Source organism: Triplophysa rosa, linkage group LG7 (genome assembly GCF_024868665.1).
Source record: "Triplophysa rosa linkage group LG7, Trosa_1v2, whole genome shotgun sequence".
Classification (NCBI taxonomy): domain Eukaryota; kingdom Metazoa; phylum Chordata; class Actinopteri; order Cypriniformes; family Nemacheilidae; genus Triplophysa; species Triplophysa rosa.
Genome location: NC_079896.1, coordinates 26,534,200 through 26,555,973, shown reverse-complemented (window position 1 = coordinate 26,555,973; position 21,774 = coordinate 26,534,200). Strand labels below are relative to the sequence as shown.

Genomic DNA, 21,774 nt, shown 5'->3' with positions numbered 1-21,774 from the left:
CAGAAATTACAGAAAGATGACAACAACAAATAATAATGCTAGACAATAACTGAAGTTGCACGGGTGACACTGTTTGCATTTTTAAGTATTCAGTGTGATGATGTTTCTATTGTTAGGATGACAAATCATTAATCAAAGTCCCCATGAAAATGTAAGTGTTTTTAGTATGAACATGTTAGCTTTAATGATATGTATAAACTAGCACACACCAAAAACACTGAAAAAATGCACATTTAGATGATATAAACATTAAAAACTTACAGTCTCACTTCCACCAAAATGGATCAACCATTTTTACGACATCATTCGGCACTTCAGCTACTCGTGAAATTTGTTCGGACCAATCAAAAGCTCTCTAGTGTCTAGAGAATCTAGAGCAGCATCTTGGGGGGCCCCAAGATAGACCCAGGTGGGGCACAGATTTTGTAAATTATAGAACATGTATCATATATTTTATTTAATCAAATATTATAAAAATAAGACCACCAACCTGAAGAATTGATGTTCAAGCATTGTATAACTGAATATGTTTCTGGTTTAATTAAAATGATAAGTTAATATAAGTCTTTATTTGGGGGGCCGCAAAGCAATGCACACTACCCAAGGGGGTCTTACAACGAAAAGGTTTGAGAACCACTTGAATCTATTGTACAAGTTACAAAGTTGTATACAATTTTAAAAGAAGAGAAAAAGAAGACTTTTTTTGTATTAGAGTCAACATAATATTCTCGGAAAAGAAATGTGTTGAGCTGTTGTGTATACATCAGGAGCTTCAGCACCACTGCAGTCTGTGATGTTTGTGTGGGTTTGCATCAGGAGTTGTTTGCCTCCGCTCTGGATTTTCTGAAGCTGGAGCGCGTGGAGTTGGGCGGCTCTAGAGGAAAGATTCTCAGCGAGATGGTGTACGGCATGAACGACGAGTTCTTGGACAGCTGGAGAACTGTGAGAGAAAGCAAATACGATCCACTCGACTACGACAACAAGGTACTACCACACCTACACAAACCCTGAAACACGGCAGACACACACATTCATGTACATTCTCTCGGCTGTGTTGTAGGAGTTTGTGCGTGACTATCATCGCTTAATGGAACAGTACGGAGATTTTGATCAGAGATTGGGAACTGTGATAAACTTGGCCTTCCAACATTCTCAGGGTTTAGAGTCTGCTTTCAAGGTAACAGCGTTTGTAATGGTACCGATGTGAGTGTTCGTCTGTGAAAATCCTGTGGATCATCTGTGTGTACATGCGTGCAGCTCCTGCAGATCATTGGGACGCTGTTGGAGAGGCCGAGGGTTCACCAGCTTTTTGCACCGAATTACATTCAGCTGCTGGTCATGTTTGAAGAGGAGATCCACATCTGTCAGCACATACTGGACGGCCAGAGAGAGAAGGTGAAAATCGGACTCTTTCTTCAGTGGAACGCAAAAGAAGATATTTTGAGAAATGTCCCAGTGGTTTTGTGTTCACACAATGGAAGTCAATGGAGTTTCATTATCAACGTTCTTTGAAATATCTTAAAATATGGTCTTACAGGTTTGACATGACTGTCCCTTGAAAACATTTCATGTTGTTGTTTGTTTGTGTTTTGTTTGTAGTTGCGTATGGGCTGTCCCGTTCTCGCTAAAAACATGCCGAATGTTGCCGGTAATCTGAAATGGTCTCAAGAACTGAGAGATCGGATCCTGTGTAACCGCAGTAACCTCAGTCATCTTACACATATGTAAACGAACCCACTCCACACATACACACACCCACACCCGTGTGCTATACTTCTGCCACATTTGATGATGTCATACCTGTGTGTGTGTGTGTGTGTGTTAGGCCGTTAGACAGTCCTGAAGCACAGCAGGCGTTGCGGGTGTGTGAATGTTTATTGGAGGTCTTGGATCGGCTGGATGAGGAGGTCTATAATAAATGGAGCACTGGATTGGACGAGTTGTGCCACACCCATCTGAATGAACCGCTGCTCTTATTGGACGAGGAGAGCAGCCTGTACAGCGTGAACTTTAACCCTGCTGTAAGAACACATGCTCATCAGAGTATCTACCATCCTATCTTAAGTCCGAAGTAAAGATGTGACGAATTCATGGGTTTCACAATAGACCTCCTCATGGTTACTAAACAGATAAGTAACAAATAAGGCCATTTGAATAAAAATGTAAACTGTGTATAAATCTAATTTAATTGTATAAAATATACAGGTACATCTCAAAAAATTTGAATATCGTGAAAAAGGTCAATATTTTTTGTCACTCATTTCAGAAAGTGAAACCCATATATTATATAGATTCATTACACATGGAGTGAAATATTTCAAGCCTTTATTTATTGTAATTTTGATGATTATGGCTTACAGATAAGGAAAACCCAAAATTAAGTGTCTCAGAAAATTAGAATATTACGTAAGATCAATAAAAAAGATTTTAAACAGAAATGTAAGGCTTCTGAAAAGTATGTTCATTTCTATGCACTCAATATTTGGTTGGGCCTCCTTTTGCATGAATAAATATTGACCTTTTTCACGATATTCTAATTTTTTGAGATGTACCTGTACAATTTTAAAAAAATCCACTTAAAGGGACAGTTCACCCCAAAAAGAAAATTGTCATCATTTACTCACCCTCAAGTTGTTCCAGACCTCTATAAATGTATTTGTTCTGCTGAACACAGAGAAAGATATTAAGATGAATGTTTGAAATGTTCAGTTCTGGGACCTCATCCACTATACAAATATTGTATATTTTTGTTCTGTTGTACACAAAATAAGATATTTTGAAGAAGTCAGGAAAGCAAACCTTTGACTACCATTTTCATTTTTCCAACTACTTCCTACTAACCTTGCTCCAAATATCTTTCCCGGTGTTCATCAGAACAAAATCATTTCTACAGGTTTGAAAAAACTTCAGGGTGACTAAATGATGACAGAATTTTCATTTTTGGGTGAACTGAACTGTCCCTTTCAATCTACTTTTAAATACTGTAGACACTCTATCAAAGTTTCTGCATTCGGAGCAGTTTTGAGATATTGAGATTCAAAGTTTTTCCATTCCACTTGATTTTGTAGATGGAACCGTGTTGTTTTCTAAAAATAAAAAGTCCCAAAATGAACACAATGTAAAGAAAAATCACAATAAGTCACAGAATGAGAATATGTAAACAACTCAATTTTGACAAAAATGTCAGCTAGAACCTTATAATTCCAAGGTGACGATATAGCTAGTTTAGGTTGAAACATATAAACAGCAAGCATGTTCTCTCTGTGTTGTGTGTTTTAGTTGACATCAGTTTTGAGGGAGGTGAAGTATCTGGGTAATCTGAAGAATCACAACATTCCCAAAGCGGCTGTGAATCTGTACTCCAAACGGGAAACACTTCACCTGGTGAGATCACACGTGTCTGTGTGGTTCTTTCATATGATGTGCATTGAACAGTTCAACTGTGTTTTGATATTTTATCTGTGATGTTGCTTCTCTTATGCGTTCTGTAAGCTGAACGATGCTTTATTGGTGAATGACTCAATTCTTTTCAATACATTTAGGATATTGAAAGGATCTAAATTCCCTGCCATCTCATGTGTATATGACCTCTTTTCCTCAGCTGAACACAAACAGATTTATTTGAAAGAAATGCCTTTTCTCCTTGTCTTTGTAATGCCAATAGATGCTCCAAAAAATCCCTCGCACCCATCATAAACGTCATGTATCGTATAATGCCACAGTAGTTTGCTTTTTTAGATACGCCCACAATTTTAACAAGTTTTTGCAGTTCATGCAAATAATTTGATATCATATGCACCTTGCTCCTTGATTTGATTATATTTGTCTCATTACAGTCTACTTTCAATGTATCATAATTATCAAAAGTAGCTTAAATGCAGCAAACTTTGTTTGACTGTAAAAATGTATGAATATGAATATTAGTTGACATCTGATCTGTGTTTGTAGTACACCAGTACTCTGTCTCAGATCTGTCAGTGGTATAATGAACTACACAGCACTATTCTGCCGGTCGAGCTGCGGTTGGTGGAGTCAGAGCTGGAGGAAGTGAGACGTAAACTGAGGCCAGCGCTAAAGGAACTGCGGTGGAGTGATGAAGACCTCACTGAATACATCAGAAGGTGACGCACCTGTACTTTCACATCACGATCACCAGCATGAATAAAGAGATGTTTAATGTGTCAGTATGGGCAGGTAAGATGTTAGTCAGTCACAGTCACCATTCGCTTTCAAAAGAGTCAACATTCTTAAAACAACTTGAGCATAAGTACATCACAAGAAGTTTTTTTGTTTGTATTTTTGGGTGAGCTGACCTTCATCATGTTGTGTGTTCCTGTAGCACGTGTGATCTGGTGCGCAGTGTGTCCGAGCGTGTGCAGAAGAACAAGGCCAACGTGGACAAGCTGCAGGGCCTGATGGGAGTTTTCAGTCATTCCGCCTGCATCACACGCAGGACCAGTCGCCGCAGCGACCTGCTCAACCTCGCTGATGTAGAGGAGAACTTCCGTCGGCAGTACGCTCTCATCACGCAGACAGGAGAGAAGATACATGAGCTCGTGCAGGTGTTTCATGCAGAACCATAAAACTGCAATAATAATAAACCAACGATTAAATGAAATAAACTGTTCAAAATAAATGAATCAGTCAATTCACTATGCTAAGCTTGTAATAATGGTTTATAAGTTGAGCTGTCATTGGAAATGTCAGTTTGGCCTCATTTGACTTCGACACACCTGCAATTTTATATTTCAAACAAAGATGGCGATAGAGAGGCAGAAGTTACTGATTGGAATGCCTAAAGAAATGTATATCATAAATTGTAAAGAAAATCCTCAAGGGGCTAAACAGAAGTTTTGAAGATGTTTTAAATCTCTGTCGTTTGTGTTCAGGATAATGCGGTTCTTCTCGGTGCTGATGTAGACTCTGAGTCGTGGCAGTCTTACACAGAACACGTGGACAGAACGGTTCTCTCTGGGTTCTGCAGTGCCGTACGATGTTCTCTGCAGTATTTAGTGGAGAACACGGATCCATTGCTTCGCATCGCTCCTCTGTTTGAAGTTCAGCTGACCCTGACCTCGGACATGACCTTTCACCCTTCACTCGACCTGTCCAAGAAGGCCAACTTCTGCGACATCATAGACCAGATGGTAGCAGATATTTTCAAAATGGCCTCATTCATGAAAAGAGTGGCCAAGATCAAACAGTCTGAGACGTATCAGGTCTGTATCGATAAATCCTTTATACCATCCTGTAAAGTTATGTTCATTTATGATGTATTGTGCATGTATTTTACTTAAAGTCCCAGTGAAATAAAAAATGACAATGCCTATTTCTTCATGAAATATGGCAGCGTTTATTGTAAATAGTTTATCAGTGTGGGTCATTCTCTTTTCTAAATTCGTGTGGCCTCATAATCTTCAGTTAAAATCTGAAAATGCACTTCCTTCCTGTAATGACTGTCCATCTTTAATGACATATGTTAGACGGCTTGGGCGGAGCTTCTGTTAACGCCTCCCCTTCAACTGTCAGTCTGCTGCCAGTTCCATTTCAAAATGCAACGGCTGTTTTAATACATCCAATGAAATCACAGAGAAAGACGAAAGCCACGCCCACTAATTTTCTCATTCAAAATTCAATTTCACTCGGAAATGCGTCAAAATACCGAAGTAAAAATGATCGCAACTTCCGGTTCACGGGGACTTTAACCTTCTAAAATATGAGCTTTTTTTAGCGTTATGAAGCGCATGTTATGTGTGCATCTAATGCTGTATGTATGCATTTTCTAATTCTTGTGATGCCAATAATGGGGAATGTTGTTTTGTCATGGCTGTCAATGAAAATAACCTTTTCTTCATTGAAAAAATTCCTGGCAAGACTTTCCTTCACCAAAACTATAAAAAATACATTGTACGGTCAAATTCTGTAATGAAAACATAACTGACCAATAAGCTTCTGCCCTTCTTAAATTGACCCGCCGGTAACTGCAGTTGCCACTGGTTGTTTTGAGGTTGTGGTGGCATTCGTGTGTGTCCATCCCATAAACATAATCATTCAAACGTGACTTTGAGAATCTAAATCTAAATCTGTTATTGTTATTTTTTAGGCGGATGTGGATCAGATACCCGAGTTAGCAGGGTTAGCTCAGCTGGTGCGTAGCCGTGCACATGAAGCCATCGCTAAAGTCAAAGAGTTCCAACATTCCTTTGATTCCTATCGCTACCTCTGGACCGGAAACAGGGCGGAGTTTATGAGGCAGTTTCTGCTGTATGGACACGCCCTGTCTGCAGAGGAGGTGGAGCTTTATGCAGATTACGAGCTGCCTAAAAACCCGCCCAAACTGCAGAGCTTCAGAGAGCAGGTAGATGTCGGCTACATAAAATCGGAAGAATAATGATATATCAATAAACATTGACGCAATTTTGAAACTTTGGTGCTGCAAAAATCTATGCTTTACCTGTTGAGCGACACAGGTTTGCATGAGGTCATGAAATGGAATAAATGTCCTGTTTGTCTTTAGATCAGTGAGTTTGAGGATCTTTACGAGAAGGTGCGCGTGTTAGAGGAGAAGAGGGTGTTCTGTGGCTGGTGTCAGGTGGACATCAAACCTTTCAAAATGTCTCTCATGAACATCGTCAAGAAATGGAGCTGGATGTTCAAAGAGCACCTGCTAAACCACGTCAGCGACAGGTAACGCATCTCTCCATGCCGAAAAACGTTTCGTGTCCAAGTTACTTAAGAGTCAAAGCACGCACCATCATGTCTCTCTGTTTTATTTAGTGTGCAAGACTTGGCATCATTTATCGGGAACACGGAGCTCGGGTTGGCGAAGACCATAACCGACGGAGATTACGGTAAACTGGTGGAAATCATGGGTCACCTGATGGCCATCCGAGACCGTCAGCTGAGCACAGAGCACCACTTTAGACCTCTGAAAGCCACGGCGGACCTGCTGAAAACATACAACCAACAGCTGCCGGAACACAACTATATCCTGCTGGAGGTAACCCGCTCACATACACACAACACAACACATTCACATTCTGCTGTTTCACGAACACACACACGCATTCCTTCAGTCACTTCCAGACAAATGGAAGAACCTGAAAAAGTTGGCGTTTACAGTAAAACACGAGGTGGCCCCTCTCCAGTCCAATGAAGTTGCCATCATCCGCAGAAAATGTGTACGATTTGAGGTGAGTTATTGTGAACATTCATCACCGTCGATGGTTCATTGAGTTTTGTGAGTGATGAGTTTATGACAGCATTGCAGGGGATGATGGGAAACTGCGTTGTTTTGTAGATTAAACAGCATGAGTTCAGGGAACACTTTCGCACGGAGTCCATCTTCTACATCCGTCTGGAGGAGCCGTACAAATTCATCGACAAGGTGCTTTCACTAAAAACACTATCCTGTGCTCGTTCAATGGTGTCAAATCCTCATCTTTGCCTTTTATTCAAATAGATGATGAAAGATGTAGTTGTTCGGGAGTTTTATTTGTAAGAATTTTGACAAACAAACGAATTTTCCATTCTTGCCAAAATAAGGTAACAAAAGGAAACAAAAATCTATAAAAAATTATATAAAAAAAGTTATTAAGACGCATTTATTTGTGGTTATTTTTAATTCATTTCTGTTTTGTTCTTATTGTTTTTATTTAAGTTTATAGTTTAGTTTTATTTTATTGTAGCACTTTGGGCTCAAGAAGTGCATTAGAAATAAAATGCATAATTATTATTATTATACATCTTATATTTTGATTTGTATATATATATAAAGATGTTGCAGACATCACTTTTGGCCCCCAATGTATGTTTTATTTTATTTTTATTTTTTTAGCATTCTGTTTTGAAGTGACAGTTTATCCAAAAGTTCTCTCACCCCTCAGAAATAAATGTCATTTTTGTGTGAACTGTTCCTTTAATGTTTGCTTTTTCTCAACATGATGTGAAATAATACAACATTATTCCAACATTATATTTAAGACGATATTTGTGTGATATGTGTTTGTGTTCAGGCGAATCGTGTTGTGGCTCAGTTAGAGAGTGAGATGTGTAAACTTCAGCAAACAGCCAATCTGTTTGAGGTCAGTTTTCCTGAATACAAACAGCTGCGGCAGTGTCGCTCGGACCTCATCCTGGTTAAAGTCGTCTGGGATATGGTCATGTTTGTCAAGGTAATCCAAACTTCATTACACCTGGCCTGCACAGATCAAGAGCATGTTTCCCAGAAATCTCATATTTTGCCTCTCCAAATTTGGTCTTGAATCGTGTGTTCTGATTGGCTGGTGATGGGAATGACGGGTAATTGTAGACCAGTACCTTAGACTGGACTAAGACTCAATGGAAGGAGATCAATGTGGAGCAGATGGACATGGAGCTCAGGAGGTTTGCGAAGGTAAAATCTCACTCACATTCACAATAATACAAGAGTCTGGAATGAAAAGAGTCTGTTGTTGTAAACCTGAGATTGAAAATCTAATTATAACCTTGAAAGTTTGACAAAGAATGTAATATAAACTCATAATTGATGTGACGAACGCACATTTGTTGATGTGTGTTCTGTGATTGTAATATCTGAGTGTTTGTTTTTGTGTAGGAGATGAAGACTCTGGATAAAGAGGTGCGCGCGTGGGACGTTTACAGCGGTCTGGAGTCTATCGTGAAGAATCTGTTGACATCATTACGAGCCGTGAATGAACTTCAGAACTCAGCCGTCAGAGAGAGACACTGGAAACAACTCATGAACACAACGGGGGTAACAAACACACATCATCCATCACATAAAGAATTGTTGAACTTTTCCTAAATACATGTCGAAATATGACTGTTGTGTTGCTTAAAAGGGAAAATGAACTTGTTTTCTTTGCCGTATTTGAAGTCTGACCAAATTCAGAGCATCTTTCACCTGTTTCTCCAGGTTTCATTTTCTGCAAATAAATGCAAGTTTTTTTTTTTTGGAAATTGGGAAGAGATTAATATTGAATCATCTGTTTATATTTTCCTATAATCAGAAAAATATCAGGGTAAGGTTGACATTTGCATGGAATAGCCCATAATATTAACAATATGCTTTTTGTCATTGTTACATGTCTCCAATATCCAGTAGCTCCTCACTGCAGAATCCAGATCCAGTCTCCTACCATTGCATTGTGATTGGTCGACACTGGATCCAGTCTCCTCCCACTGCGTCTTGATTGATCGATTGGTGGACACGTCATGCTCGTGTTATTGCTCAACCATTTCCGCATTAAGTCGTAACTAAAGTTATTAATTTGACAGAAAAACAAACTTGCTGAAGGGAAACTTGAATTATTAACGTGTTTTTAATAACGTATTTTATTACATTTAGGTTTAGGGTAAGGGTTTGGGTTGACATATTTAACTGTGATCATTACTTACAGGCGTATACACGAAATTATGCTTACATTGATAAGAGCAAACGACCACGGTTTGCGACTTAACTCTCCAAATTGCGTACATAAAGTGGGAGGAGTCGGATCTGGATCCAACACGCACCCTGTTCTGCAGTGAGGACCGTCTCCCCATATTTAGAATTTAGACTGCGATACCAAGTTCAACCGCTAGATGTCAATGTACCTTACGGATTCTTTAAAGCGGTCATATGACACGGCTAAAACGAATATTATGGTTTGTTTTAATGCAACGTGTAAACAAGATTTAAGGTTGATAAACGCTGTATTTTCCACATACCGTGCATGTTTGTATCTTCTCTTTGCCCCGCCTCTCTGAAACGCGCAGATTTTTTGCTAAGCTCATGGCTCTGAAAAGCGAGGTGTGGACTGCGATACCAATCTCCACCGCTAGATGTCAGTGACCATACGGTTCAGACTTCAGGAACCATTCAACAAATTGTTAATTGAAAAAAATGAACATACAACAAAATTCAACAAATCGTTTATTTAAATCAATTATTATACAATAAACTAATAATAAAATGAATATTAACATAATTTAGAATATAAATAGTTATATTATTAGACACTTGCCAAACACAAACCGGAAGTGTATACATACAGTAAAGGCTATTCCTTCTCTCTGTTTCTCTGTCTCAATTACAATATTGCCAAAGCATTATACATAAAACAAGTAGTGCCAGGAAATAAACATCATCAATAAAAACAAGCAGCAAAATCTCTCTCTCTCTCTCTCTCTCTCTCTCTCTCTCTCTCTCTCTGTAGGTGAGTTTCGTGATGGGTGAGAACACTACCCTGGGTGATTTATTGGAGCTTCAGCTCCACCGTGTGGAAGAGGAGGTGAAGAACATTGTGGATAAAGCTGTTAAAGAGATGGCCATTGAGAAGGTACAGAGGGTCTCTACTGGGTGTGTGTGTGTGTGTGTGTGTGAGACAGATGTGATGAAAATCTTCCTGTTTGTGTGTTGAGATTCTGGCTGAGATCCAGCAGACGTGGTCTATGATGTCTCTGTCATATGAGACGCACAACAGTACAGGAACACCTCTGCTGAAAGCTGATGAGAACCTCATCGAAACCCTGGAGGACAACCAGGTGACTTTACGTATCGTCTCAGAAATCAGTTCGACCAGATGTATCGCGTCACATTAACGCGCTTGTGTTCCTCAGGTTCAGCTCCAGAACATTCTGATGAGTAAGTATGTGGAGTATTTCATGGTGGAGGTGAGCGGCTGGCAGAGGAAGCTGATGGTGGCTGACCTGGTCATCGGGACGTGGCTGGCGGTCCAGCGCACATGGGCTCATCTCCAGAGCATCTTCACTAACTCTGAAGACATCAGGAATCAGCTGGCACATGACGCCAAACGCTTTCAGGGCATCCATCAGGATTTCCAGGTGTCCGGCACATCTGTATAGATTCATCATCTGACCGAGATCACACATATTTCAACTCTGAATGTTTTTTAGGGTTTAATGGTCGCCGTTGTAGAGACGAATAATGTGATTGAAGTCACAAACAAGCCAGGATTCTTGGAGCATCTTGAAACTCTTCAGCAGAGGTGGATCACATGACCTGCACCATCTGCGTTTTCATTGGTGCATCACTGAGCAACACAACTTTCTTCAATCATCACACACAACGTGATCTGTTATATCTGTGTGTGTGTGTGTGTGTGTGTGTGTTGTAGATTGTCGGTGTGTGAGAAAGTTCTGGCGGAGTATTTGGAGACCAAGCGTTTGACGTTTCCAAGGTTTTATTTCGTCTCCGCTACAGATTTGCTTGAAATCGTTTCAAAGGGCACTCAACCCAGACAGGTGTCTGTTGTATCAGTGTATTGCACACTTTCATAATAAATGATTGATTTGTGTATTGATTGGGTGTGATGTGCAGGTGACACGGCACCTGTTGAAGCTCTTCGATAATCTGGCCGATCTCAGTTTTAAAGAGGAGGAAGATGATGGAGGCGCCGAACCAAAAACAACGGTTGCACTGGGCATGTACAGCAGAGAGGGAGAGTACGTGCCATTCTCACAGCCCTGTGTGTGTCAGGGACAGGTAACACGCAAACAAATATACACTTTAAAATACACAAACGCATGAATACTGACACTCACACACACACACAGAACAAACTTTTCAGAACTTTCCTTAGAAAGCTTTTCTTTCCCATTCTCTCTCTCTCTCTTGCATCAGGCGGAGTGTTGGCTCAACGCTCTGGAGGAGGCCATGTGTTCCACAGTTCGTCAGGAGATCTCTGAAGCCGTAGCCGCGTATGAAGACAAACCCAGAGATCATTGGCTCTTTGACTATCCAGCACAGGTGTGTGTGTGTGTGTGTTTGTGTATCATAAACCGAATCGATCATATCAGAGTGAGTTCACGCACATCTGCGTGTTGGTATCAGGTGGCACTGACCGGCAGTCAGATCTGGTGGGTGACAGATGTGGGAATTGCCTTTGAGAGGTTGGAGGAGGGTTTCGAGACGGCGCTGAAAGACTACAACAGAAAACAGGCAACCGAACATATAAACCGAATCACGGACGCTTGAGAACATGTTTGCGTTGAGTAAGTGTTGAACCCCTGTCTGTGATTGGCTGTAGATCAGTCAGCTGAACTCTCTGATAAACATGCTGCTTGGTGACCTCACGCCCGGCGAGCGACAGAAGATCATGACCATCTGCACCATTGACGTCCACGCTCGTGACGTGGTCGCCAAACTCATTTCACAGAAGGTACACGAGACGACAAACATCTGTACTTGAAGGTTTTGGGTCAACGTGATGATGTCGTAATGGCCTGTGTTTTAGGTGACCAATGGGCAGGCGTTTGCGTGGTTGTCACAGTTACGTCACCGATGGGACGAGCAGCTGAAGCACTGTTTTATCAACATCTGTGACGCTCAGTTTCAGTTCTCGTACGAGTATTTGGGAAACACTAACAGACTGGTGATAACTCCTCTCACTGACCGGTGAGCGCCGCACATCGCACATCTGTAGATGGTTTAGAAAGCGAGGCGGTCACTGATGTTATTTCACTCTCTCTGGAGATGTTACATCACTCTGACTCAATCACTGCACCTCACCATGAGCGGCGCCACATCAGGACCGGCCGGAACCGGCAAGACCGAGACCACCAAAGACCTGGGCCGCTCGCTCGGCATTATGGTGTATGTGTTCAACTGCTCCGAGCAAATGGACTACAAGGTGCATGCATGATTTAAGAACATTGACTTGAACGTGACTTTATTTATTGAATGCTAGTGTCTCTCTCTGCCTCTTTCAGTCCATTGGAAATATCTATAAAGGTTTGGCTCAGACGGGCGTGTGGGGATGTTTTGATGAGTTTAACAGGATCTCGGTGGAGGTTCTGTCTGTGGTGGCTGTGCAGGTGAAAACCATTCAAGATGCTGTCCGCAACAAGAAACAGAGGTCACAACATTTACACTCCCACAAATGATAAACGGCGACATCATCTTTCTTCTTCATGTTGCTCCATCTAATTTGGCTCTTTGCATTTCTGTCGTGTCACGTAGGTTTCACTTCCTGGGGGAGGAGATTGAGTTGAGACCGACCGTGGGGATTTTCATCACTCTGAATCCGGGATACGCAGGGAGAACTGAACTGCCAGAGAACCTCAAAGCTCTCTTCAGGTTTTATGTGTTCTTCTCTTTAATTCTGTGGTTCTCATCAGTGTTGGGTGCAACTGAACGAAGTAAAGTAAGAGATTACTTTTCGTTTTTAAGTCATTAAGTTACAGTTACTGATGGTGATATACTTACATTACACACTGTACGTACTTTCAATCATTTTGTGTCCTAAAGCTAGTTTACTGAAATGGAAACTATTACACATTTTTGTTTATTGAAAAATATAATATCAGCCTTAATATTTTTTGGAAAACTAAACAGAAATGAGATACGTTTCCTTAGGAATGAACTGAAATAAGGTTGAAACTGTTAACTGAAACAAATAAACTAAAACTAAAAATTAAGCTAAATGTGAATGCAATAAAAAAGTAAAGAATAAAAGGGCAAAAGCACAAAACAAAATTACAGAAAATTAAACTAAAATTAACATGAATTGAAAATATAAAAAAATAAAAGCTAATAACTACAATAAAACGAAAAACAAAGCTGTAATATGTTATCAGGCTTTTTGTCATTAAAGTCCCCGTGAACTGGAATTTGCGATCGTTTTTACTTCTGTATTTTGACGCATTTCTGAGTGAAATTGAATTTTGAATGAGAAAAATAGTGGGTGTGGCTTTCGTCTTTCTCTGCGATTTGATTGGATGTATAAAAACAGCCGTTGCATTTTGAAATGGAACTGGCAGCAGACTGACAGTTGAAGGGGAGGAGTCAACTGATGCTCCGCCCAAGCCGTCTAACATACGTCATTTAAGATGGACAGTCACTACAGGAAGAAGTGCATTTTCAGATTTTAACTGAAGATTATGAGGGCACACGAATTATAAAAAGAGAATGACCCACATCGACAAACTATCGCAATAATTCACGAAAAAATAGGCATCGTCATTTTTTAAGTTCACTGGGACTTTAACAGAAGTCTATATTTTTATAAAAATGTCTATATTCACATCGCATCTGTTTAGGGCACGGTGTTAAGTTCGTTTGCATCAAAATGAGTCAGAAATGCCCCAGAAATCAGTTTATTTTGATTTAATCTGAAATGAAACCCAAAGTGTAATGTTTATAGCTTGTTACAGGTAATGTTTAATTTAAGAGTTTGAGTTTTTGTTTTGGTTGTCCTTGTGCTCGAGGTTGATATGAACTTGAATTATTAATGAGTATAATGCAATTACTTTCTAAACCGTGTTTTAACTGAGTAATTCAAATACAATGTTGACTAAATCGTTTGCGGTATCTCTCTCCACACTGGTTATAATATTAAGTGTGATTAATCATATTAACAGGGTGTTTGTCTGTGTGCGACAGGCCGTGTGCGATGGTGATTCCTGATTATGAATTGATCTGTGAGATCATGTTGGTGGCTGAAGGTTTTATTGATGCACGTCTGCTCGCACGCAAGTTCATCAGTCTCTACACACTGTGTAAAGAACTGCTCTCCAAACAGGTGCGCAACACACAACACACATTCATAAACGCACACAAAGACGTTATTATTGTGCGATCGTTGATGTCATTGACTGTTGTAGGATCATTACGACTGGGGTCTGAGGGCTATAAAGTCAGTTCTGGTTGTGGCCGGATCGCTGAAGAGAGAAGACAGAAGTCGTCCTGAAGAGCAGGTGCTCATGGGAATTGTCTCTTTACATTATGGCACATTCCTGTAAAGTTTACTATAACATGTAGTGAATCATAAGAATAATACCGTTTACAATATGTCGAATATCTACACTACTACAGCAATGTTTCAGCATCGTTCTCGTGTTTTCTCAGGTGCTGATGCGGGCGCTGAGGGACTTTAACCTGCCGAAGGTCGTGACGAGTGACGTGCCGATCTTCCTGGGACTGATCAGCGACCTGTTCCCGCTTCTGGACATCCCGCGTAAGAGAGACCACCAGCTGGAGCAGAACGTACGGCAGTCGGTCACTGAGCTTCACCTGCAGCCCGAGGAGAACTTCATACTGAAGGTTTGCGTGTCTGCCGTGTGTGTGACAACTGTACGGATGTGTGATGACATTTCATGGTTTCTCTTCTCTCAGGTGACTCAGCTGGAGGAGCTGTTGACGGTCAGACACTCGGTGTTTGTTGTGGGCGGAGCCGGGACAGGAAAGAGTCAGGTCAGACCAATGATGTCGCACGGAGAGGTCTTTCTGGAAACATCATTATGTAATGTTCTGGGCTTTCGTTGTTCTTTACACATTATTAGTTAGACAGATTTGTGTTGTTTGTGTGTCAGATTCTGAAGACGCTTCATAAGACATACTCCAACATGAAACTAAAGCCCATCTGGACGGACATCAACCCTAAAGCTGTCACAACCAATGAACTGTTCGGATTCCTGCATCCGGCCACACGAGAATGGAAGGACGGTCTGTTCATGTGTGTGTGTGTGTGTGTGTGTGTGGGTTTCGATCTGTTTTTAATGCGTGAGTGTGTGTAATTCCTCATTTCTGTTTTCAGTCATATGTGTGTGAATAAGGACATTCAAAAGAAATTGTTGGTTAAAAAAAGTTAAACATTGTCTCCATAGGTAAAAATAAAAACGTTTGTTGATGATGTATGACCTTCATTTGGAGGAGGTCCTCAACATGATCATTTGACATTTAATGAAATAATACCATGTAGTCTATATGCAGTATTTTATAATTTCACAGTTTTTATATTATAACATATATATGTATATTATATATATATATTTTATTATATTATTTTCTTTCATCACTAGTATCGGGACTAATACACATTTACTGCAATGCAAAATTGTAAAAAAGTGCTATAGAAACACATGGATTTGAATTGAATTGATCAAATGCAATTGATATGGGGATGTAGTCAATAGAAACATCTCGACTATGATAGAAAAAAACAACCTGTTCGTGAGACCTTAAAGTACTTTGTTGTTTGTTTGTGTTTCAGGTCTGTTTTCCTCCACTATGAGAGAACTCTCTTCTGTATCTCATGATGGACCCAAGTGGATTGTTCTGGATGGAGACATCGACCCCATGTGGATTGAATCTCTCAACACTGTCATGGATGATAACAAGGTTGATCATCATGATGTTTTTTTCATTTGTATTTTTTAATAGCATTTGAACATAGAAAATATACAATTAGCTTTCCTTACAAACTACAAACAGCATTACAGCATTTAAATAGACACAGGAATATGCAAATATATTAAGGGAAGAGAGAGAGAGAGAGTAGAGGGGGGGGGGGGTACAGACAGACTACAGCATATTAATTACAAATATTAAACAACGTACACATTCTAATTGTTTTAATTGCTTTCCTATTTGTAGATCTTGAAATTGTATCTAGATATAAGTTCAACTCTTGTTTGAAGACGTTAAAATGAGGTTTACTTTTTGTAAATTTACATTTGTGAACATAAAACTTTCAAATAAATAAAAGTACATTTATACAAAATCTAGCTTTGATCAAATTCCTGTCATTAGTAAAAAATCCAAAAAGAATAAGTCTGTAATATAAGGAAAAATCACAAAAAATATTAAGGACAGTTTAAGTATTCACATTACACCAAAAAGCGCGAGTAAAAGAGCACTCCCAAAATAAATGATTCACAGTTTCAGATGCAGCCTCACAAAATGAACAAAACGTGTCAATGTTATTCTAAATCTCTGTAAAAACAATTTGACAGGGTAACATCTATAGATATTTCTTCAACTTTATTTGTTAAAACATTTTTTGTGGGACTGACTGACTACACAAATGACCAATTTATATCTTCATAACGGAGGGAAGGGACAGAAGTAGTAAAGTTCACAAATAATGATTTAATTGTGTAATTTGGTCATCATGATGATATCTCCAGATCAGAGACTCTTGATGGATAGAGAGATGGTGCAGGCGCCGTCTGTTGAATACGTTATTAAATTATTTTTTATATATGCATATTTTATTGCTTTTAACATGCGCACAGTGTCATATTCATGTGTTTATGTAATGTTGTAAGATATAAATGTCACTTTAAAAAATCGTCAATATTTGATGTAGCGGACCCCGTCCAGATGATGGCCAAACTACTGATGTAACTCTCCTCCGTCACATTATCTGCATTTACACAACGAATTACACAAAACACTTAAGATGACAATAAACAAATATACACAGACCGTATGCCTTTTTGGGGGTGCATAATAAACTGGTAAATCTTAGAAACTTTGATAAACTGTAACCGTCAGCGCACTCCCGTCAAAATAAGAGTCCCCGTTTTGTAAGTCAGGAAGAGCTGACTTTATACATAATTAAACCCACAAAACATCAAAAAATAAGTACAAAAGCTAATTAGAAAATTAATTGCAATAAAGTCTGTTACATTTGCTGTACAGTCATGTACAGTTTATACAGGTATAGAAAACATGCTCGTATAAATAGTAATTGTACTTACATTTTAATGTGGGAGATCTTTACTCATGTTTGTGTTTTATTACGCATATTCTTGTTTTCACAACAAGTAGCCTATGACAATAGGCACACCCCCCGTTGCAAGTTAATAGTAGTAGAGATGCACCGATATATCGGCCAATAATCGTTAACAGTTGATAAAAGGCAATGAATTTGTGCTCGGTATATAGAAAATGATAAGAACAGCACCAGTTTGGTGTGCAATATTAATAGTCTTTATATGAACTATTAACATTTAGAAAGTTAAGAAATATTCATTTAATCTTCAGAATCAGTATCGGCAGATATAACCCTGCATAATCGGCTATCGGTGGAGAAATTAATCGTTGCTTTTTAAGTTAGTAATGTTTTTATGTAGTAACTGTGTGTTTGTTTACATGAATGTGTAGGTGCTAACGCTGGCCAGTAATGAACGCATTTCATTAACTCCTTCCATGCGCTTGCTGTTCGAGATCAGCCACCTGAAGGCTGCCACCCCGGCAACCGTATCCAGGGCCGGAATTCTGTACGTGAACCCTCAGGATCTGGCCTGGAGTTCGTAAGTTTAAACACTGCTGGATGATTCTCTGAACCATTTCACGCTTCTTCATTAATTCAGTGAATGTTTTGATGCTCATCCCATCATTTTGATTGACAGGTACGTGACGAGCTGGATTGACACCCGTCACGCCCAATCAGAGCGAGCTAACCTCACAATCTTGTTTGACAAGTACGTGCCGTACTGTCTGGAACAGGTGAGATGTAACCTGAAGACCATCACGCCCATCCCTGAGACCAGTCTAGTGCAGGTCAGAGACGCACATTCACACACTCGCGGGTTAAATCTCAACTCTTAGAGTAAATCCTCTTCTGTTTGTGTGTTGTTTCAGACGCTGTGTTGTCTGTTGGACTGTCTGCTGACGGATGAAAACACTCCTCCTGACTCTCCTCGAGAACTCTATGAGATCTACTTTGTGTTTGCGTGTGTCTGGGCTTTTGGAGGAGCTCTGTTTCAGGATCATGTCAGTTCATCCTCTTGAGCCTTGTTTGATGATGTGACCTTCACATCGTGATGCTCACTCTCTCTCTCTCTCTCTCTCTCTCTCTCTCTCTCTCAGCTGATAGATTATCGTTCAGAGTTTAGCCGCTGGTGGTGTAAAGAAATGAGAGCTGTGAAGTTTCCGTCTCAGGGCTCTGTGTTCGATTACTACATCGACCCCAACACTAAACGCTTCAGCCCGTGGAGCGAGCGCACACCTCTGTTTGAGCTGGAGCCTGACGTCCCGCTACAGGTCAACTCTTAACAAAACAGAAAATACTTGAACCTGTATACTTTTAGTTCACATTGATCATTTTTGTGTGGTTTTACATGAATTAATCAGTGTTGGGTAAGTTACTCTGAAAAAGTAATTAATTACTTATTACATATTCAATAGTGTAATTAGATGACTGTACAAATGACTCTCTCCGAAAAGTATTTCATTACTTATTACTAATTACTTTCTATATCCTACATCAACCTTGATGAGTTAAGCGATTCAAGGATAGACATGAAACGGCTCTTTTAATTCATTCAAATAAATCATATTAAACTACATAAAGTAGTATTATTAACTGACCAAAGTATTACAAATGTGAGAATTATACATTAAAGCACGGATTTTAAAGTTAGACTTTGAATTTTGATGTCAGTTCCACTATTGCACACAAATACAGTATATTACACAAAGTATTTATCTTAATTACATCATTAAATTAATTACTGAAATAGTGGGATTATAACACCTAGTCCTATTAAGCGAATCAGAAGTAACTGTAAATAAATTACAAAAAAATTGAGTAATCCCTTACTTTACTTTTTCAAGGGAAAAGTAATTAAATTACAGTAACTAATGACTTAGTAACTAGTTACGTATACCCAATACTGGAATTAATTGGCCCTAAAAATATATCCCAACCAGATGTGTTTTTATTAAATGTTTTTTCATTTCAACATTGAATACTAGCTAGACTATTCCAATTTTTTTACGTTTCTTTAACCAATCAGATATGTTGTGTCCAAATACTTTTTGGGCCAGTCTATGTTTTAGTGTAACTTTCTATTATGCAGAATTCTAATATTCACACGATATGATTTTGTGTCTTGTGCGTGTGTTCAGACGATGTTGGTTCACTCGGCTGAGACCATCTGTCTGACGTACTTCATTGAGTTACTCGTGCAGAAAGGTAAACCGGTGATGCTGGTGGGAAACGCTGGTGTGGGAAAAACCGTCCTGGTCTGGGACAAAATCTCCAAACTCAAGGAGGAATTCATGGTGACCAAAGTGCCGTTCAATTACTACACGACCTCAGCCATGTTACAGCGTAAGTGAGAGGATGGACGTCATAAACACCAGTGTTGGGTGTAACTAGTTGTAATTAGTTACTGTAATTTAATTACTTTTCCCTTGAGAAAGTAAAGTGAAGGATTAATCAAAATTTTTCTGTAATTTAATTACAGTTACTTCTGATGTCATTCAACTAAATACTATGTAATATATGTGTGTGTGCAATAGTGGAACTGACATCAAAATTCAAAGTCTAACTTTAAAATCTGTGCTTTAATGTATAATTCTCACACTTGTAATACTTTGGTCAGTTAATAATACTACTTTATGTAGTTTTATATGATTTATTTGAATGAATTAAAAGAGCCGATTCGTGTCTATCCTTGAATCACTGAACTCATCAAGGTTGATGTAGGATATAGAAAGTAATTAGTAATAAGTAATTAAATACTTTGTCTAGAGAGTAATTTGTATAGTAATCTAATTACACTATTGAATGTGTAACTAGTAATTAATTACTTTTTCAGAGTAACTAGCCCAACACTGATAAACCCACACTAATAAACCCACAGATGAAGGTTGTGTCTTGTGTTTATGTAGGTGTGCTGGAGAAGCCGCTGGAGAAGAGAGCGGGACGAAACTTCGCTCCTCCCGGCACTAAAAAGCTCATCTACTTTGTGGATGATCTGAACATGCCTGAGGTTGATGCCTACGGCACTGTCCAACCTCACACCCTTATTAGACAACACCTGGACTACTCTCACTGGTATGACACTCAAACATCCGACTGGGACTAATTAAAAACTCCTCTTTAAAGGTGCAGTGTGTCATTTTTTGGAGGATCTATTGAAAGAAATGCAATATAATAAACATAACTATGTGTTCAGAGACTTTACATAATGAAGCATTACGTTTTTATTACCTTAGAATGAGTTATTTTTACCTACATACACCGCGGGTCCGCTTGCATGGAAGTCACCATGTTGTTTCTACAGTGGCCCTAAACAGACAAACTGCTCTACAGAGCGTATGTCGTAAATACGTAATCTCATTCAGCGATGAAGAGAAAAAGTGACGATTTCTTAGTTCTGTGTTAGCCACCGTAGTGCTTCGAAAGGGAGGGGAGGAGTGAGCCGTTGGTTGCAATTCGCAACCTCACCACTAGATGCTGATACATTTGAAGAGTTTGGTTCCAAAATGTAAACAAATTCAAAAATCATGTTATCATGTTTTTATTGTGTTTATTGTGCTAGTTAGCTGTATTTTTTTAGTTACTATGGCTTAAATCAAAACAAACCAACTGCAGTTTGATCGATATTAATTGGAATGCACAATGAAAAAAACAGATTTTGGAAAGACTTGATCTAATTTTGTAACCAAACTCTTCATTTCATACACAGACTTTTAAACACACTTTTTTAACCTGTGTGAGCACGTGTGCAAAGTCCATTTAGGGAAGTCGTGCCACTCGGCGGCCATCTTTGCAACGCTTCTCTGGGCCGTTAGGTGAGTTATTACGTAATTCAAACAAGACGTGCATGGGGAATACTGATATTACTGACATATCCTAATTAAACTACACATTTAAAAACAACATTTAAAAATGACATAAACTGTACCATAACATTTGTTTCCTATGATCAAATATGCGCTTAAAAAGTCTTTTTCATGTTGATTTAGATACTACGCATGCGCAAAGCTTTGCTTGGGCGGCCATATTGAGCGTTGCGTTCCTCCCCGTTCATTTCAATGGCAGTGACGCATCTTTTAATATGAATATTTTTGATGTGTGTTTGTTAGGTATGACCGTCAGAAGCTGGTGCTCAAGGAGATTCATAACTGTCAGTACATCACCTGCATGAACCCGACCGCGGGCAGCTTCTCCGTCAACCCTCGACTCCAGGTAACCATAGCAAGCATTAAACATCAATGCAGGAAACTGTTACATTCGATACTTATCCAAC

The 21,774-nt window shown here is 39.3% G+C and overlaps 1 protein-coding gene across 1 annotated transcript in view; it reads left to right on the top strand.

The window, feature by feature from the left end:
* The window catches only part of LOC130556718 (dynein axonemal heavy chain 11-like), a 45,619-nt gene that overhangs the window by 572 nt on the left and 23,273 nt on the right, over positions 1 to 21,774 (top strand). The window contains exons 2-44 of the mRNA XM_057337971.1: positions 817 to 984; positions 1,061 to 1,177; positions 1,258 to 1,395; positions 1,600 to 1,724; positions 1,826 to 2,021; positions 3,280 to 3,384; positions 3,949 to 4,121; positions 4,340 to 4,562; positions 4,890 to 5,219; positions 6,104 to 6,358; positions 6,518 to 6,687; positions 6,778 to 7,000; positions 7,077 to 7,193; positions 7,301 to 7,387; positions 8,016 to 8,174; positions 8,312 to 8,395; positions 8,597 to 8,755; positions 10,200 to 10,322; positions 10,405 to 10,527; positions 10,603 to 10,827; positions 10,900 to 10,991; positions 11,121 to 11,247; positions 11,324 to 11,488; positions 11,627 to 11,752; positions 11,837 to 11,944; positions 12,033 to 12,164; positions 12,240 to 12,400; positions 12,479 to 12,635; positions 12,715 to 12,860; positions 12,965 to 13,081; positions 14,387 to 14,525; positions 14,608 to 14,700; positions 14,852 to 15,046; positions 15,119 to 15,196; positions 15,316 to 15,448; positions 15,996 to 16,123; positions 17,894 to 18,042; positions 18,142 to 18,292; positions 18,374 to 18,505; positions 18,602 to 18,775; positions 19,643 to 19,847; positions 20,411 to 20,576; positions 21,611 to 21,713. Coding sequence (XP_057193954.1) covers positions 817 to 984; positions 1,061 to 1,177; positions 1,258 to 1,395; positions 1,600 to 1,724; positions 1,826 to 2,021; positions 3,280 to 3,384; positions 3,949 to 4,121; positions 4,340 to 4,562; positions 4,890 to 5,219; positions 6,104 to 6,358; positions 6,518 to 6,687; positions 6,778 to 7,000; positions 7,077 to 7,193; positions 7,301 to 7,387; positions 8,016 to 8,174; positions 8,312 to 8,395; positions 8,597 to 8,755; positions 10,200 to 10,322; positions 10,405 to 10,527; positions 10,603 to 10,827; positions 10,900 to 10,991; positions 11,121 to 11,247; positions 11,324 to 11,488; positions 11,627 to 11,752; positions 11,837 to 11,944; positions 12,033 to 12,164; positions 12,240 to 12,400; positions 12,479 to 12,635; positions 12,715 to 12,860; positions 12,965 to 13,081; positions 14,387 to 14,525; positions 14,608 to 14,700; positions 14,852 to 15,046; positions 15,119 to 15,196; positions 15,316 to 15,448; positions 15,996 to 16,123; positions 17,894 to 18,042; positions 18,142 to 18,292; positions 18,374 to 18,505; positions 18,602 to 18,775; positions 19,643 to 19,847; positions 20,411 to 20,576; positions 21,611 to 21,713 — 6,477 coding nt within the window. The remainder of the gene's footprint in view (positions 1 to 816; positions 985 to 1,060; positions 1,178 to 1,257; positions 1,396 to 1,599; positions 1,725 to 1,825; positions 2,022 to 3,279; positions 3,385 to 3,948; positions 4,122 to 4,339; positions 4,563 to 4,889; positions 5,220 to 6,103; positions 6,359 to 6,517; positions 6,688 to 6,777; positions 7,001 to 7,076; positions 7,194 to 7,300; positions 7,388 to 8,015; positions 8,175 to 8,311; positions 8,396 to 8,596; positions 8,756 to 10,199; positions 10,323 to 10,404; positions 10,528 to 10,602; positions 10,828 to 10,899; positions 10,992 to 11,120; positions 11,248 to 11,323; positions 11,489 to 11,626; positions 11,753 to 11,836; positions 11,945 to 12,032; positions 12,165 to 12,239; positions 12,401 to 12,478; positions 12,636 to 12,714; positions 12,861 to 12,964; positions 13,082 to 14,386; positions 14,526 to 14,607; positions 14,701 to 14,851; positions 15,047 to 15,118; positions 15,197 to 15,315; positions 15,449 to 15,995; positions 16,124 to 17,893; positions 18,043 to 18,141; positions 18,293 to 18,373; positions 18,506 to 18,601; positions 18,776 to 19,642; positions 19,848 to 20,410; positions 20,577 to 21,610; positions 21,714 to 21,774) is intronic.